The sequence below is a fragment of the Choloepus didactylus genome, chromosome 6 (assembly GCF_015220235.1).
Source record: "Choloepus didactylus isolate mChoDid1 chromosome 6, mChoDid1.pri, whole genome shotgun sequence".
NCBI lineage: Eukaryota > Metazoa > Chordata > Mammalia > Pilosa > Megalonychidae > Choloepus > Choloepus didactylus.
In genome coordinates this window covers 10,666,890-10,685,559 of record NC_051312.1, presented here as the reverse complement: position 1 = coordinate 10,685,559, position 18,670 = coordinate 10,666,890, and the positions used below count along the sequence as shown (strand labels likewise).

The 18,670-nt window shown below is 53.9% G+C and overlaps 1 protein-coding gene across 20 annotated transcripts in view; it reads right to left on the bottom strand.

Moving 5' to 3' along the window:
* NRXN2 (neurexin 2) overlaps nucleotides 1–18,670 on the bottom strand; it is a 109,268-nt gene that overhangs the window by 53,771 nt on the left and 36,827 nt on the right. For 13 of the 20 annotated variants that reach the window (XM_037838114.1, XM_037838122.1, XM_037838123.1 and 10 more), the window contains 3 exons: nucleotides 11,563–11,586; nucleotides 4,329–4,490; nucleotides 2,561–2,987 (listed from right to left, as the gene is read on the bottom strand). In XM_037838114.1, coding sequence (XP_037694042.1) covers nucleotides 2,561–2,987; nucleotides 4,329–4,490; nucleotides 11,563–11,586 — 613 coding nt within the window. The remainder of the gene's footprint in view (nucleotides 1–2,560; nucleotides 2,988–4,328; nucleotides 4,491–11,562; nucleotides 11,587–18,670) is intronic. The other 7 variants (XM_037838115.1, XM_037838128.1, XM_037838130.1 and 4 more) reach the window with 1 other exon arrangement.

Genomic DNA, 18,670 nt, shown 5'->3' with positions numbered 1-18,670 from the left:
AGTTGGGGAACTGGTGCAGCGTGCTGGGGACCAGAACTGGGGGGACTTCTTTAGGCTCTTTTCCCCACCTGAACGAGGGCTCTGAGGATGTGAGGGATCGCCCCCCAGAGTCCCTGTGTCCCTTGGACCAGGAACCAGAGGCAGAGAACACTCCAGAGGCCGGAAGGCTTGACTCGAGTTGTTCTCCTTTCCCCTTTCACTAACACTAACCGAGCTCTCAGGGCTGCATGTCAGGCCCTTGGCACTTGACATGCATCATCTGATATCTCCCAATGACCCTGGGAAATTGGTCCTTTAAGATCCCACTGGGCAGTAGGAGACAAGACTGAGGGGGCCCGGGGGTCTGCAGGTGAGGTGCAGCCGCTGGACGATGCAGACGGCAGGGCCTCGGCACCTGCATTCTCCACCCCACTGCCCTGTGGCTGCCGGACGAGACGGGCAGGCCAGCAGCCGGCTCCTGGGGCCTGGAAGACAGGAGCACAGCCGGAAGAAAGGAGGCTGGCAAGGGGCTCTGAGTTGTAAAAGATCTTTGGAAGGAGAGGTTGGTGATCTCAAAAAAAAGATGATCAGGTGGGAGCTGCAAAGCCTTTACTGAGATTTTAAGAAGCAGAATCCTATTCGTTAAAAACATTTTTATTCTGTTTGTATTTTTTATTCCAGATGTTTTCCTTCCCATCTCCTTTCTTGAGTTTGGAAGAAGTCTTTTTAGAAAAATAAAAAGTCAGCCCACCCCAGTGGGGTAAAAGAGAGGCCAGGAGAGTGTGGGTCCCCATGAGGCTGACAGGGGTCTTATGGGGGAAAGGACTCCCGGCAGGAGGAGATCAGGGTGTGAGCACATGGAAGGGGACCCAAAGGGGGCTGGATCCAGGCCTTTTGTCCAGACACTGCTCCTGGCTTAGAGAGTGTTCTCTGCTCAAAACCTCATCTGAATCAGAAAAGCCATGACCCCAGGCCCTGTTTTTTTCAGCAGGGTCCGGAGCTTGTTCTCTCCCAACAAAGTGTCAGGTGCCCCAGGGTCCTGGGGGCCCCCTCCCCCTGCCAGGCCCCCAGCCTCAGACCACCTGGCCCTGTGCACCCCCACCACAGCCAGTCACCGGATGCCTGCTCTCCCCAGCTGCCGCCGGGCCTCCCTGACACTGCCCTCGCGACAGGGGCATTTGCTGAATTGAACCAAATGTTGGAGAAGGAAGAGGAAGGGGAAGGAAAAGAGCCAGGAGAAGGGGTTATAATGGAGAGTCAGCAAAAGGAAATGAGAGCGGAGCACAGGCCTGTGCTCCAAGGTCACTCTGCAGCGGGGAAAAGGTCGGAGAGAGCTCCGCTGGAACGGAAGCCCACGTCTGGGTGTCTGTGCACATAGGCAGGTGGCCGGCACTGATGAAGACGGTGACCCAGGAACCACCCGACAGGTGTCTGGGTCTGGAGCTCTGTGTAGGGCTCATGAGGCCACTTCCCAAAGGCAAGGGGGCGTGGAAGGCCCTGGAGCTCCCGGCAAGGCCTGGGCAGATCCAACCCAGACAGTGACTGAAAGCTTGTGTGGACACCCTGCAAAGACCCACTGAGGCCACCGTGAGACAAAACCAGGGGAGGCAGCCACGGAGTGTAAACCCTGGGAAGGGCAGCATCTCCCGGAGGAAGGGAGAGGAAGAAAGAGCCAGAAGCCGTCGCCTCCAGCAGCCCCAGCAACCAGCCCCCTCCTCGCTGCACACCACCAGAACTGCACGGTGACAAGGGATCGGCACTTTAGCTGACGCTGGTAAGTGCCTAAACTGGATAATTGTGTCAGTTTTCACTTACATCAATTCTCTCTTTCTTGGAGAATTCTCTTGCGTTCAACAAGATGGAGAAGAATAAAGAGGAGGAAATTCATAGGCAGAAAACAAGAAGACAGGAAGGGTGGTCAGAAAAGAAAGGTGGAGGAGAGTGCGGCTGGGTGTGACGGAAGGTTCGAGAACTCGCGCCTGCTGGCCCCTGGCACTCTCAACCCCAGGGCATTATTGTTCGTCAGAGCCCTCGTTGCCAGATGGGAGTGTCTGTCTGTCTGTCTGTCTACTGTCTGTCTCCCCCAAGCAAAACATGAGTTTCAGGAGAGCAGAGACCAGCTCACTGCCACCTGCACCCCAGTGCTGAACAGCACTTGGCACATGTGGGCACTCGATGAATGTTGGTTGAGTGAGCTAATAAAAGAAAGTTAATTGATCTAGAGAGAAGAGAGACGTGGTTGGGAAGATTATTTTTTTAAAAAAGAGGGAAGGGGACAGCTACCCCGTTGGGCGCCCTGCTGATGCTTTCCCAGCGGCCCCCTTCTTGGCTCCTCTTGATGAGGGCACCGGGGCTCCCCCCAAGAGGTTCAGCAGGTCTAGCAAGGGGGAGAGCCGAGCTGTGCCCTGGGTCTGACCCCAAAATGCTGTGCTCTCCCCACCGATGCCCCGGGCCAGAGGGGTGCAATGGGGAGGGCTTGAGAGGAGGGTTGGGGGAGAAAAGGCAGGGACAGGGCATCGGGAGAAGGGCCAAGGGGGTGTCAGGGCTAGGGGCGAGGGGAGGGGTTCGGAGGCCTGCTGACCTTTGCGTCCGTCCCTCTGAAAGTCCACGTGGCACCACTCGCCGTCATTGACCTTGCGGCTAGACGCCCGCAGCTTGATGCCCCCGGAGCCCATGTCCAGCAGGAGGTAGAGGTAGCCGTCCAGCAACTCCAAGGCAAAATAGTCGGCCCGCTGGGTGGGGCTGGGGCCCCCGGCCCGCCGGCCCTGGCTGAAGAGCAGCAGCCCGGTGGGCTCAGTGGTGCGGAAGTCCAGCGAGATGGAGCCCGTGCGCTTGGCGCTCCAGCGGGGCAGCGCCACGAAGGCCTCGGGGCTCTCGAAGGTCACCGGGTCCAGGGTGGCCACATCCTCGCAGCGGAACGACAGGTCCCCTTGCAGCTTCATCTTGGGGTCCCCTTCCTTTGCCAGGCGGGACAGTTCCAGCTTGAAGTCGTTGTTCTTGTAGACCACCTGTGGGGCGGGGGGCGGAAGGGGTGCACGTGAGCCGCCGAGCGCCAGGGGACCCCACTGTCCACCGCCCAGGCCTGTGGGCTCCTACTCAGGGCCACCAGGCCCCCACCCCAGCCTGGACCTTCACACGGGGCCTGTGAATACCTCCCCTGCCCCATTTATCCACTCTGCCCTGGCATCAGACCCGGTGCCAGCACGGCAGCTCGGCCTGCAGCTCTCAGTGTGGCAGGTTTACGGTTAATATACCGACAAGGCCCACCACTGCCACAAACGCCTGCTCGACATTTCTAACAGCCGAAGTGCTTTGTCTTAAATGACCACAATATGATAGGCCCAAGTCAACAGTAGTCCCGAAAACCTTAAAGAGTGCCTGGGTCCCTATCTCAGACTCTAGAAAAGTTTCACTCAGTGAGTTTGTTCGTCAGAAACTTAGATCCTCCAGAGAACTCCTGTGCCAGCTAAGTCCTAAAACCAAGAGGCAATAGCCTCTTCAAGAACATCAACCAGATGTGTCCCTTTTTCCTGTAAAGTCAATACCCATTTTCAACATGAACAGGTTAGGGTGGTCACTGACTAGACATCCCTGAAGATTGGGAAAGCGATTAAACTAGAGGAAGGGGTAGCAACAGACAAAATGGAATTTAACAAAGGATTATGAATACTCTTTATAATCTTTATTTGATTTTCTTTTTCTTAGTTGCTAGGGTATTAGAATAGTTAGAAGGAAAGAATTGCAGTAGTGGAACTATAACCCATAGCATCCTTTGAAATCTGTTCTATAGCTACTTGTTGAATTGTAATTTCAAAGCTATACCTTTTTGCATGTATGTTAGATTTTACAATAAGGAAATAACTGAAACTACGGTACTATAACTCATAATAACTTTGGAAATTTCCTATGTATCTAATTGTTAAATCATACTTTGAAAGCTATATCTTTTTGTATATATGTTATATGTCATAATAAGGAAATAACTGAAACTGTGGACTTGTAACCTATAATATTCTTTGAAATTTGCTCTCTAACCGTTTGTTAAATTGCCCTTGGAAAGTTGTCACTTTTATGTATATACACTTATTCGACAATTAAAAAAATGGAATAAAGAAAGTGCATTGGCTTATGATCCGTCATCTCTGTGGCAAGCTGAAGAGGGAGATAGTGGCCGTCGGTGCACAGGGGTGACGGCTCTCGGGAAAGGAGAGGGGAGATGCCCTTGACCCAGTCAGGGGCCCTCAGGTTTTGAAGCCCCTGAGCTTGGAAGGGACGGAGGGCCGGGCGGCTGCCAGGCCAAGCCGGATCCCGCAGCATTAGGGGCCCGGCTCCCCCCCGGCCCCACTCACGTCCTTGAGGCAGCCCATGAAGTTGTTGCTGACGGGCGAGCCCGGCAGGTCGGCGGTGTTGGGGCTGCCCCCGATGTAGAAGAAGTCGTCGGAGCCCAGCATGGTGTAGTCCTCTTGTGTGTAGCCCGTGGTGGTCAGGATCCCGTCCACCGAGATGGTCACCTGCCCAGCCCAGGGAGGGGGCGGGAGAGACAAGGAGACAACCGGCATCACCGCCCCGAAGAGCCCTGGGCCGGGCGGGGGAGGGCCGGGGACCGCAGGGGAGGGGGACCCCCCCATTTTTATGTCTGCTTGTCTCAGAGGAGGAACAGTGGGGGAAGAGGGGAAAGGTGGAAAGGGAGCAGCAGAAGATTTGATGGTTTCAGGTGGGCTGAGGTCTGCTCCATGGCCCTACTCGGCCTGGAGGGTCCACAGAGGGCTCAGCCTGGAGCCCCATTTTGGGGGGATGCTAATGGCACCCTCACTTCTCTCCTCTTGAAGGTACCCTCTGGGCCTCCCTGTGACTCCAGGGCTTCCACGAATGAGGCGGAGCTAGCAGGAATTCTCCCAGGCCCTGGGCTCCCACTCACCTGCAGCTCTCCCTCCAGGCGGCTGAGCCATCTTTCGGCCTTAGCCCAGGAGGGAGGCGGAGGAGAGCAGGGCCGCGAGTAATCAGAGCTCGGATAGTCACGGACGTCTTGGAACTTCCCAGGGCTCGGGAACACCCCGCAGGACTAATTCCCACCACTCGGTCCGAGCTCCGAGCGTCCCTTCTTGTCCTGTCCCCTGCCCGAGTCTGTCTCTCCTCCGTGGGAGTCTCTCTACACATTCATCAGCCTGTCCTTCCTTTCTTGGCTTTTAATTGCCTTCCCCAGTGTCCCCACCAGTGTTACTCTGCGGTGTCGGGGGACAGAGGGGGGCAGGGCAAAGGTCACAAATACCTTGATGGTGCGCTGAAGATTCAGGTAAGAAAGCTAGGTGGGTAGGGATGGGGCAGCACCTGGTGCTCCAAGGAGATGACAGGGGCTTGGCAGTGGCCTGGGGAGGGCAGAAGTGACCTCAGGAGCGACAAGTCCAGGGGACCCTCTGACCCCGCCCCAGGCCAATGCCCACCTGGCCCCTGAAAAATCGGGCCATAGGAGCAGCCCAGCAAGGTGGGCTTGAAGAAGGGGGACAGCCAAGGGCCGTGGAACCTTGGGCCCCCATTCTAGGAAGGCTGTGGTTCAGGAGTGTCAGCAGGGAAAAGAGGACGGGGCTTGCAGTGAACCCAATACTGGGCTTCGACCAACCGGCCACAGCTCACCCCAACGTCCTGCACCCGATGGGCCTTGGTACCCCTTTTGGGGCAAAGGCTGGAAACTGGGGCCTTGTGGTCGCATCTGTGATGTCCCCACCCCGGCCAGCTCATACGTACATGCCACCAGCCATCCTCCAGCGCCCGGTGGGCAGGGCTCCACTGTCGCTGGGGTGGGGGGCGTGGAGAGGTGAGGCTGGCAAACAGCTGAGGGACATGGAAGAACTGGGGCGAGGGGAGCCTCCACCCCCTCCCCGGGGCCCTCATGGCCCCCCTGTGCTTGGCTGGAGCCTCCTGAGTGAGTGGGGTGGGGCCGAGCAGAGTGGGGGCTGAAGGGAACCACCTCCTGGGACCATCAAACCTTGTGCTGGGGGACACGAGGGTCAAGGCGGAAGGTGAGGGGGTGTCTTTGTGGAAGGGGGTGCGTTTGAGAGCTTGGGAGCCTGGTTCTGAGAGGAGCAGTGGTCTCAACTGCTTATTTCTTCTTCCTTCTGCCCCTCCCCAAGACTGGAAGGTGGGGAGCTGGGTAGAAAAGGGGAGGGTCAAAGTATTAGTCTCAAAAACATGCAAACGTGATTAGAAGGGGCAGAGAGGGCCCCAGGGTGAGGGGTGAGGATGAGACAGGGTGGGAGGGCAGGGGAGGGGGCTCCCTGGGGAAAACCCAGCTCCACCCCACCCTCCACTTCCCCTCCTCTTGAAGCTGCACTGAGGATGCCAAGTTTTTTCTGAGCTTGAGTCTGCTCACCCCAACTACACGGTCAGCTCCTGAAGGCCGGGCAGGCGCCCCAGCACTGCCCCTGACATGGTCCAGGGACATAACCCATGGTCTTGACCGGCAAATGTCAAGTCGCCTTGTGACCCTCTCACTGCCCGTGTCCTCCAGCAGAACCCTGAGGCCTGGGAGCCCTGGAAGCCACGGGGGACAGAGCCTTACATCCCCCACGAGGCATGGCTCTGTGTGTCTGCTTTTGTGCAGTGGGGAACTCTCCTGGCCCCGGAGCCCCCAGGAAGCACCTTGACTTTGTCCTCCCTCAGTGAGCTCGGTCTTCTACCCCACCCAGGCCCCTTGGCCATGGCCTGTCACCCTGGCCATGTACCTCACCATGGGGGGGCTTCTGCCTCTTTGATTAGAAGGGCCTGGCTTAGGTGGAGGTGGGGGTGCCCTCCTCTCCCACCGGAGCAGAGCTGCCTCCATCACCCCCTTAACCGCCCCCTAAACTCGCATCTATTTTTAAGAGCGCTCCCTGCCCCCGGGACCTGGGGGAAGAGGGTGGCAGGAGGCAGGGTAACACAAGGAGGTGCCCAGGGGAGAGGGGTCAGCCTGGGTGTGGGGGGAAAGGAAGCCAGGGATGGAGGGAGTGGAGGGAGGCCTCTGGGGAAGGAAGGCAAGGAGGGAGGTGACTTGGATTAGTAAAACCCGACTGTTCCCTCAGACAAATCAAAGTCCAGACACAAAAATGGCAGGTTTGTTAGTAAAAGCAGGAAACAGGGGAGTAACTCCCCCGGTCCCCTCCACCCCGGGGGGGGGTTGTGATCCCCCTGCCCCCCGGATCCCCCCTCCCCTGCGCAGCTTCTGGAAGGGGTGGGGCCGGGGGGGGAGAGGAGGAAGGGGAGGGGCCATGCGACACAGAGCGGCCTCCACAGCTGGGGTGCGGGCAGGTTAGAGGCACAGGGTGGGGTGCCAGGCCCAGCAGGAGAGGCAGCAGACTGGCAGCCAGCGGCGGGAGGGCATGCGGGCGGCAGCGGGGAGAGGAGGATCAGAGATGCTGGCGAAAGAGCAGAGGGCTGCGCAAGGAAGAGCTTCCTTCCCAAGGACGAGGGAGAGAGGAGTGGCCACAGGGCAGAGGCCTACCCCAGCTGAGAAAGAAAGTGGGGGTGGGGGGTGCCGTTCAGCTCCCATGCTCCCTGCCTTCACCCATTCGCCACCGTTCACCAACCCCAGACTCACCTGCACACACACCCAGACGTGCAGCACACACACGCAGACCCACTCAGCACGGACAACCGGGCCCGAGGTGAGGGCTGTGTAGACCAAGAGGGGTGGGGCACAGCCTCTGCCCTGGAAGGGTCATGACGCCCAAGAAGAAGGGGAGAGAACCCCCGAGAAGCAGCAGCCCACTGCCCAGCCTCTACTCGGGCCCCAGGAGAGGATGGGGTGCCTGGAGGTGACGGGAAGGGGCAGCCTCTCAACCCTCCCTGCTGACCGCTCTTCGGCTCTGCTGCCATCCCCCTTAGACAGGCTGGCCACAAATATCCCACACGGGCACCCCGTGCCCACGATGCTCCAGGAAAGAAAGGCTGGGGAAGAGGGAAAGTGAGACTTGCAAGTTCCCTGCTGTGCACCTGGGGTGTCACTGGCCCCCCTGAGTGAGGGGCTCATTCTGGGGGAACAGGATTGAGGGAGGTGTTTTCAGCTGGTGGGTGGGCTGGATGGGCTGCAGGGGTTCACACCTTGCCACCCCTGACGTTTTATGCAAAACTGCACCAACGGGCATTTTTTATTCCTGTGAGACTCCACTGACACCAAATTCTCCAAGGGATCCGGGAGCCAAAGGTGGGTAAGAAGAACCAGTTTGGGGAAAAGGTCCCCTCACCTCTTTAGGACTGAGGTGGGCTGGGAGTGGTGGATAGAGCAGGGGAGGGAGGGTCTTCGAGGATGAGGGAGGTCCTGCAGTCCTCCTAAGAGTTGGGTTTGGTCACCTCTTTGCTGTGGGAAAGAGACGCTAAAGAGAGAGAGACGAGTTGCAAAAGACACATGCAGAAGATGAATTTACCGGAAGTTACAGGCCTACAGGGGAATCCTAACCTCTGGGTTCGGAAATAGAGGGAAAAACTTTCAGGCCAGAAACCGTGGGCTCTCGAGCAGCCTTTGCCATCTTCCAGAAGGATTGAATTTTACCTCTCTGTAAAAGGAGTTTAACAGCTTCAGTCCCTCCCGCTTCTTCCAGGCTCACTGAGCATCGAGTAAGATAATGGAAGGAAAGCCCTGAGCTCTTCCCTAATTGGCCAGGTGATCCCAGACAAGTCACTTTCTCTGGGTCTCAGTTTCCCCATCTGTTAGCTGGGCATAATCTCCGCCTGCTGCCTGCATCTCAGGCATTTGCCAAGACTAAGTGACACTCAGTTGATGCAAAAGCAGATTAGAAGAACCAAAGACCCCAATGTATGTGCGAAGAACCTTTTTTTTCCCAAGAAAACCTCCACCGGCCTGATAGCACCTACATCAAACCTCTCAACTGGGTGGCCTTTTCTTGCCTGTCATCCAACTCCCATCAACTCAAAGGGAAACGGTCAAGGACCAAGAAAAGAGTCCATCTAAAATGCCTTAGTAAACCTAAATATCAAACAAAATGAAACACGTCTGAGGGAGGCCTGAGAGTCTGAACACATCAAACTCTGCCTCTTTCAGAGCCTGTTCCAGTCCTGGCCGGAAAGACCTCACCCCCAGAACCAGGACGAGGTTTAGGGGGGTACTCGAGGGTGCCAAGCTGCACTCGCTCACCCAGGAAAGCAAGGACTTTACAGACCTGGAATTAAGCAGGTACTTTCCCACCAGGGCTGAACCCAAACAAGGTTGTTTGCTTCACCAGACTCAGCCAAGCCATTCCTTCTTTCCTCCTCCTCCCCAGCCCAATTCCTGAAGCACTCTGGGGTTTCACACAGTTTTTCTGGGACTGAGTCCTAACAAGCGGGGCCAGAGATGCTATACCCCAGGGTTTGCTGTGGGAAGGGAATCACTTCTTGACAAAACAACCGCCCTGCCCTGGAAACACTGAGAAAATCAGCTAACATTCTATGAAGCTTAGTAAAATTATAATTTCCCCCACAGAATCCAATGCTTTTCCTTCCATTGCCCTGTGTGATCTTTGCCCCGACCTCCATGAAATTGGCAGTGTGAATGTTCTGATCAGCCCATTTGGAAGATGAGCAAACCGAGCTTCAGCAGCCCCAGCTCCCGCGGTCAATTGTTAGTTGAAGTGGGACTGGAAGGAAGATCTGCAGGTCTTAATTCTGGGATTGCATTCCCCAGGTGCTTGGGGTATACCCCACCGGTTTATCCTGCCATGTCTCTGCCCCCAAATTAACGAGTTGGCTGTCCAGTGAGCTCCAAATGCCCAGCTCCTGACAGGTACCCAAAGGCCTGGCCTGACCGGGGTGCAGAGCAGTTAACACCTCTGAGAGCTGCTGCAGGAGGAGGGCCTGCGGAGGGAAGGTGCTGGGCTCACTGCATGGTTCCATCTGAACCCCAGGAGGACCAAGGGTGGCCAGACTAGGACTTGGATCAGGAAGGGCTGGGAGGGTTCAGCCATGGGCACGAGCTCAGGGACAAATCTCCGTAGGTGCAGGGAAATGCAGAACTGGAAAAGCTTCAGGAGGGGCCGGACACAGGGAAGTAGGAGGCCCCTCAGATTGGGAGCCCCCCCCGGGCAGACTTCCGTCCTCACCAGCCAGCCATGCGGACCTAGGAGGCGGGCAAGGCCAGGCAGCTGCCCCAAGCAGCCCCAGCCCCGTGGGAGCAGACACGTCCGTCTGCAGGGTCCCCAGCCTGGCACTCAATCACTCTGCATTATTAATAGGCCAATGACTCACCGGCTGCTGCCGCAGAGCCAGGACTGGGCAGGCATGAGGGAATCCCAGGGGATCTCACAGAGCAGGGCCCACAGGTACAGGCGAGGAGCCAGGGGCCAGCCGCCAGCTGCCTCCCCGCTTCTGCCCATTATGGCGCGTAAGGGCCAGCCCCCACGGCCCACCTCCACACGGAGCCCTCACCAGGCTGGAAAACACACGCAGGCACGCATCCCCCGGTTCACCCCAGCAGGGGCTCACAAACTCACAGCTAGTTTTTCCACTAACACCCCCTAACTGTCACACCAACATTTACACACAGTCACACCCACACACCAACACACACCAGCTGCACTTACATAGACACCCACACGGACACTCGCTGGGGCTGAGCCAACCCAAACAGGAGCTCGGCGACTGATCTACCCCAACCTGCTCCTGCCAGGCCTTGTCCTCTCACTCTCCTTCCAGGGAAGGAAACCAAGCCCCCCATGCAGGAGAGGCAGGGGCCACAGGGGGAAGGGGGAGATGGCAGGGAAGGAAGACAGTGTAGAACACAGTGTTAGTCAGAGCAGAGCAGTTTGGGGGAGAACTGGACGCTGTCCCTGGCAGGGGTGAAAGACCATTCATGCCATGCAAAATGTGGGGGGAGACGGAACCAGGAACCCTCGAGGCTGAGGAGCGAGGGAGGGGATGTCACCTTCCGCCTGGCAGCCAGCATGAGTGCGTGATTTGAAGGAAATCTGGACCGATCCCAGGCAGGTCTGCAGCTCCTCCCCGTTCCAAGGTCACTCCCCACCCCCCCAAGCTGGCTGCCACTGGAGGTCTCACCCCACCCCCGACCCCCAGCCTGGGGGCCCATCAGGGAGCTACACGGTGAGCAGAGGCGTAGCATGTCATGGGATGGTGTTTTCCATGGATTTTCAGGAGACCAAAAAAAAGAAACCAAATCAAAGAGAAAAAAACCGAGGGAGAAAAATAAAAATTAGAAGAGGAGCAAAATAAAGCAACAGAAATAAAAGCAGCCTGGCATCGGGGCTGGTCTAACCAGTGCCGATGAGCACAGGGCCTGCCTCCAGGGCTCTCGGGCCAGGAATCTGAATTCAGAGTCAGGGATCAGGGCAGGGGCAGGCCAAATCCCTTGACTTCCGTTTGTCTTTTGGATTTGAGTTTGGGCCAAAACAGAAAGAAAAGGGAAAGAGGAAAACTAAAGGAGAGAGAAGCAAAATCTAAAGATTGTCCAAGGACGCAAATAACAATTGGAAGAGCAAAACAACCAGAACGAAAAGGGGAAAGGAAACAAAAGAGGGAGAATCGAACAGTTAAAAAAACCCACGGCAAACCAAACGGTAAGACAATTAGAGTGATATCTACCAGATAATGCAGTTTGTTTACCATAGCGTGTCCAATCCCTGCGTGCTTCACCGGAGATATGGGGGGTAGGGGTGGGGATGTGGGGGGGGTCAAAAAAAAAAACAAAAAAAAACAAAGACAACAACAAAAAAAGAACGAAAGAAAAGAAAAATAAAATGACCAACTGTGAAACTCAAGGAAGGAGGAAAATTATATATCCACATATATCTGGCTGTCTGTTCAGACCCTCCCACCTTAGGTTTAGTTCAAGTGTATTTATTGTTTAAATAAAATTAAGTTATGATGGGAGAGAGAAATAAAGCACACACACAGAAATTAAATCCCTTTCTTCTCCCAATCCCTCCCTCACCCCTCTCTGGATTCCTTTCCCCCCACCCCCCAGCCCGTCCCCTCCCCAAAGAGCCCCATCTGCAGAGGGGGAACAGTTAGAGACCTTGGTTAGTAGAGAAAACAACAAAAGAACTGGACCAAGAAAGCAAAGACTTAAAGATGGCCGACATTCCGCAGATGAGACAAAGGTTAGTTTGGTTTTTCACTCATACCTTGTCCCACCTGTCCCTGCCCCACCCCTGGAACCCCCGGGTTATAAGCGTGTTAGTGACACACACAGAGTCGGCAACGGGGTTTTCCAACAGAGGGGGAGAGAGGGAAGGCGGGGGGGTTAAGAAGCAGACCCAGTTATGCAATATTAGTAAGTCCTGTCGGCTGACATGTTAGGAAGTCGGGGGTCAGGAAGGGAGGGGAGCAAGGGTGTGAGGGAAGGGATGGGCTGTTGACTCGGGGAACGGGCCGAGGGGGTTGCTGACTGCCTGGTCAACCAGATGGCTTTCCGGAGAACTGACTGAAGAGCAAGTTGGCGCTGGCCAACTGGCTGACCAGTGACCATGCTGGGTTCATGGGTTAACTGGTTGGCAATGGGCCAGCTGGCTATCAGGCTGAGAGAAGACTGGCCAATGCCCCTAGCAAATCCAAGGAGGAGAGGCAGTTTTATTTGTAGACAAAGGGAAGGGGTTCCCAAAGAGCAGAGGAGGGGAAAGGAGTATCTGCTTTTCCTGGGGATGTGGGATGAGCAACTAGATCGTGGGACTTGTGGTGGGGGCAGAGGGGCAGCTCCTCTGTTTTTCTGCTTCTCTTCCTTGAGAAAGGAAGACAGTGAGTTGCTACCAGAAAAGGCTGGCAGATCATTTGCCCTCACATCATATCTACTCACCCCAGACCCTGCTTCCACTCCTCCCACTCTCCCACCCAAAGCTTCTCCTCCTTCCCACCCAACTTGACTTGTCCAGAGCCCACATTTCCCAGAGAGTTCTCCCAGGTCTTTCTTCGCCCCCCCCACCCTGCCCCTCCCGTTTTCTTATTCTCCTCTGGGCAACCACGCCTCCCAGAATTAAGTGCCCCCACCACCACCCCTGCAAGTCCCTGGAATTGGCAAGGCTATCTGAGCAGCCCAGCCTCCTTCCATGCACACCCAGAGACCCCAAGCCTCCCCTCCCCACAGCCAGCACCTGAAATTCACTCCACGATCCCACATCATTAAAAAAAAAAGGCACGGGCCCACCTACCTCTAGAATCCCTTACTCTACTCTAAGCTCTACACTGGCTTCTCCCATCTCCCGAGTCCCCACCCCTGTGTGGTGCTAAGTTCATTTTCTCTTCTCATTGCCAAAGACAGCAGCAATCACCACCCTCACAATTACCCTGGTCTTTGGGGGGGGTAGATACCAAAGGGACTGGCAGCTTCACTTAGAGCATCAGAGACAGAGAGACACTATTGCTTGATGCCCATTAAATACTAAATCGCACACCCGAGAGTGTGATTGTGGGAAGAGGGATCCTAAGGACAGATCCATTAGTTAGAGTTATTATAACCAGTGGGTACAGGACTAATTCAGTAAGACAATTAATAAGGGCCTCGTATAATTAAAAATAACAGAATTCCATATTTAGCAGCTAGAAAAAGTGCTGACTAACCTGTATTAATTATTAGTGATGTGGAGACAATTTACATAGCAGAAGAGCCTAATTGCAGGTGCAGTGATTAGAGCAAGGGGATAACGGGTGATGAAGGGATTAGTACTCCAGTTAGCACAACTGTCATGAAATGAGGAGGCCAACTAGTCAGAACAAGGAACAAACAGCTTCATGGCAGCTAAACCACTTGCACCAAAAAAGGTAAGAATCTTCTGGTATCACTGCCCTAGTCAAACAAGGCAGAAAAAAAGGCATTGGAGGTTCAAGTCCAACTACAACTCTTTTTAATTTAGAACAGGTTGTGACTGAGAACAAAATAATGAAAAAAAAGTTCTCAACTTTCACGGACAGTGTTTAATTTTAATAAGCGGAAGAGTAAATTACAAAAAGGACCGGGAAAGAAGATGTGAGGTCGAAGCCTGGGTCTTCCACTAATTGTCAAATGATCCAGGCTTCCTCTGAAAATTAGCAGAGTTGGAATAGAGGAGGCAGATCTCTCTAGACCCAGGAATTGAGGATTCACGGGAAGCATGCCTAGGTGGGGTGGGCACTGGGGCCAAACGCTACAGTGGAGCCTGGGACACCCATGGAGAGGTACATGGGGGCCCAGGCCATCCCACAGGCCAGGTTCTGGTGAGATGAACCTTCAGACTAACAAAGGGAGCATGGAAGGCATCTCCCCACTCATAGAAATGGCCAGAGAGCTGCTGGAACCTAGGAGCAGAGAAATGACAAGGGAGGAAGGGATCGAAGCCAACAAGGGGAGAAGTCAGTCATTTTATCCAGTGGTAACTTCATGGCCAAGGACCTTTGGACAAGACTATACCCTGTGTCCACCATGAATGCACAAATCTTTAAACTCTGCAATGCAGGCAATCTCTATAGAACTTGAGCAAGGGAAGTTCCAGACAAAGAGGGGTCAACTCCACCAAGAGATACAAGCAGGACATTCCAATGGTTTCAAGATTTGGAAATGTCTAAGAATGACAGACCCACAAGAACTATAGTCTATCGTTTGCATTTTATATCAGTGACAATAAAATGCCCTCCCTGGGAGGCAGAGAAATGGATTAGCTCTGATGTCAGACAGACTTCCAATTCTACCACTTCCTAACCGGACAACGATAAGCAAGTTCTTGAACCATCCAGACTCGGATTCCTCATTGGTAAAATGGAATAGTATCTCCTGCCTCACAGGATTGATACAGAAATTAGGTGAGATACAAGAGAAATGAAGTTGGGTGTCTGCCTTTTAACTCAGTGGCTAATGGAGGAGACGTGTTACATGTATTCTGAGAAAGGCTGTAACTGAGGGACAGAGAGTCCTGAGGAAATTCTGAGGAAGGAGTGGGAGAGGTTTTCTTTGGGTCTTGAGGAATGAATAGGAGTTTTCTCCAGGATGACAACAGTTAAACAATTTCACATGAAATAGTTAAATTTGCTGACTGGGTCCTCGATTCCAAAATCTCACAAATTGGGCCACTGGTCAAAAGAAAGTTTTCAAGAAAGAGTCCAAATGAACCAGAAAAGCTACTAAAACCACTCAATTGTTGGGATTAAGCCCTGAAGGAGTAGAGATAAGAAAGGCACCGAAATATCGATGAGTTTATGTGCAGAATGCAATCGTTCTCAAGGGCTTAAAGAACACAGCAGAGAAGGGAGATTGGCTAGAGGGGTGGATCAAGCTAAGTTTTCTGAAGAAGTTTGCATTTAAACTGGGCCTGAAGGGTTTTGAAAATAACAATAAAATGCCGCCATTAAGGACAGCAGCAGTGAGTCCTTCGGTGCCCCCACAGTTTCAGGCTGCACGGGGCGCTTGCAGGCTGTGCCCCCACTGGCCCCCACTTTGCAGGTGAGGAGCTGAAGCTCGGAGCGGCTGTATGAGATCACGCCAACGAGGATTTGAACCCCGTCTCTCTGACTGCCACCCCAGCTCCAGGCTTTCAGAGGGTCACCATGGAGAACTGGGAGAACAAAGTGGGGAGCAGCACAGTTAGGTCCTAAGACGGGGTGGGTGATGAGCCAGGAGGAAAGCCGGGAGGGAGCCTGAACCGCATGAGTGGGCAGCCGGACTCCAGCCTTGGGGAGCCCCTGGAAATTTCTGCACCGAGGCACGTCATCATCGGAGCTGGGTGGGAGGGAGCACATGTGACACTCTGGTGGCCAGCTTGTCTTCCCAATTTGGTTCTGGCTGATGATAAAGTGAGTCTGCACTCGGCTTGGGCGGTGGTGGGAGGCAGCTAGGAAGCATACGGGGTACGGGAGGAAAGTGGGCTCAGGGTTAAAAATAGGCCTCGGGGAATCCTCAGAGGCAATCACTCCTGCAAAGGGGCCCCAGGGGAGGCTGCCAGGTCCCAGTGGCCTCGAGGGCTGGGCTGGAGGAGGCAGGAGGCGGAGGGGGAGGCGCTGTCTCCCTGCAGCCTCCTCGGGTCCTAACGGCTATTTTCCAAGAGCCTCTTGCTGAGGCTGGGGTTAATTAGCTAGTTCAGGGAGAAAATGGGAAAAAAACCTGCGCGGCCTTCCGGGCTTTGGAACCGGCCTTTTGACCCACCTCTGGATGCAGACGGGAGGGAAAGGGAGACCCGCTCTCCCTGCTCGTTGGGAGGTCGCCCCCTGCCCCTGGAAGGTCATCGAATCACTGGGGGGAAATAACGGGGAGCCACAGCAGTCCCAGATCCAGGCCACTCACCTTGCAGGACTGCAGGCAGATGCCGTGCCTTCTGTTAACTCCCTGTCCTTGCTCCTGGAGGGACATGTCCCTGGTCCAACCATCCCACCCCCAACCCAACACTCCTCAGACACAGAAGGATTTTCACTGAGCGTGAGGGCGACTCCGTCCCTCTGGAGCAGGGTTTCTCTACCTTGGCACGAATGACATTTGCGGCCGGGACATTCTCTGGGGTGGGGGGCTGTCCTGGCACGGTGGGACGTGTAGCAGCCTCTCCAGCTTCTACCTACAAGATGCCAGCGGCAACTCCCCAATTGTGATGATGAAAAATATCTCCAGACGTTGCCAAATGTTTCCTGGTTGCCCCCGGTTGAGAACCACAGCCCGAGAGACAAGACCCACTTAATTTCTCCCAGAAGCCCTGAGAAAAGGCGCCCAAGGGGCCTGGGGGGCTGGACTAGCCATGAGCAAGGACCCGGGCTCCTCCTGGTGAAAACCAGCTCCCAGCTCCTTACGCCTACGGAAGTGGAGTGGCTCAAAAAACCCCCTGCAGAAAGCCTTTCTAAAGAAGGCTCTCCAAGGTCCTGAAACATATGGCAACAAGGATGAACCCTGAAGACACAATGCTGAGTGAAATAAGTCAGACAGAAAAGGAGAGATACTGTATGTCACCACTACTAGGAATTCCCTGAACAATGTAAAGTCAGTATCTTATAATGTAGAATATTGGGGACCTAGAGACAGACAGAAGCTAGTGCAGGGAGAATAGATAATGTAATATGTTCAGATATGTTAATGAGGGTGAATTTAAAGGTATGGCAATGGATAGAGTTGAGGATTGTTTGTTCATGGGATTATAAGTGTCAGAGCTGTATTGAAGGCGAATAGGATTGAAAAGGGCCGTTTAAAGGCATGTTTCCCACAGATCAGCACCACAAATGTGGATAGGTGCTTGCATGATATACTTCCAAGGTATGACACTAACACAGAGATTTGACAACAGAAGGGTATATTGGAAAAATCTACCTATTGCATACTAGGGACTGTAATTAATAGGAACACCTTACTAGTGCCACACAAATACTAGGGACAAATAATTAAGGGGTAAAAAGAGCTATGGGGTGTTTCGGGTCATGAGAATTATTTAAAATGGAGAGTGATAATGATTGTACAACTAAGTGATGATAATGTGAGATATGGATGGATTATTGTGGATATAACATATGCCATGTGAACTTGGGAACCCCCTGCTTTATAAGTCAAGCCCTTGATCTTGAGCCTGGCTCGGGTGAGGCTTGCATTTGCAGGAGGGTGATGTCACCTTTTTGCATATAGGTTATATTTCACAATAAGGAAATAACTGAAACTGTGGAACTGTAACCCATAACATTCTTTGAAATTTGCTCTCTAACTTCTTGTTAAATTGCTCTAGGAAAGTTATCACTTCTACGTATATATGTTGTATTCCACAATAAAAAATATGATTAAAATAAAATAGAAAAAAAAAGGAGGCTCCCAATAAGACTTGAAGCTGACACCCTCTCTGGCCCTGAGGCCCTGCTTTTGGGTCAAGGTGACCTGACTTGGCTCTGACCCACCTGACAGGAGTCAGAGGGAAGGGGAATCCATTGGTTCCCACCTTGGATCTGTGACTGGGCGAGCGTTGGGACAGGCTGTCACCAGTCACTGTCTATACCCAAGGCCAGCCTCACCTGTCCCAGCCACAGACTGCTCCCTCCTCCCAGGCAGCTTCTCCAGCTCCTGGAACCCTTAGAGCTGATGCTACTCATCCGGCACTTGCACGCATGGCTTTGCTCTGTTCTTTTTTTTTCCACCTCAGGAACCCCCTACCAGTTTCAGCAATTAATTTTGTTTTTGCTTTTGTTTTTGCAAACAAGCACTGCCCTTCCGCCCTCTTCTCATCCACCCATCCCCGGTAAACTCTAATCTGCTATCTCCGTGAACTTGCTATTTCTAGTTCTCTTTTATAAGTGAGATCATACAACTTTTGTCCTTATGAGTCTTGCTCATTTCACGCGGCAGAATGTTTTCAAGGTTCTTCCACGTTGCAGCATGTCTCAGAACTTCACTTTGCCTTATGGCTGAATGATATCCCGTTATGGGTATGTACCACATTTTGTTTAACCACTCATTTGCTGATGGGCACTTGTTTCCAGCTTTTGACTATGGTGAAAGGTGCTGCGATGAACTGGTGTGCAGGCATCTGTTTGAGAGCCTGCTTTCACTCTCCGGGGTCACTCTGAGAAGAGGGATTGCTCTGCTCACCTTTCACACACCCGTCCCGTCTCCTCGAGAGCCTAAGAGCTGGAAGGGCAGGGACCGTGTCTTTTTCCCTCCATATCTCCCATCGTGCCCAACACTGGATACACAGTACATTTGTTGGCCAAACAATGGGTGACTGGGACTCCAGGCTTGTAGGATCGGGCCAAAGGCGGTACCAAGTGACACCACCAATTCTGCAGAGGGAAA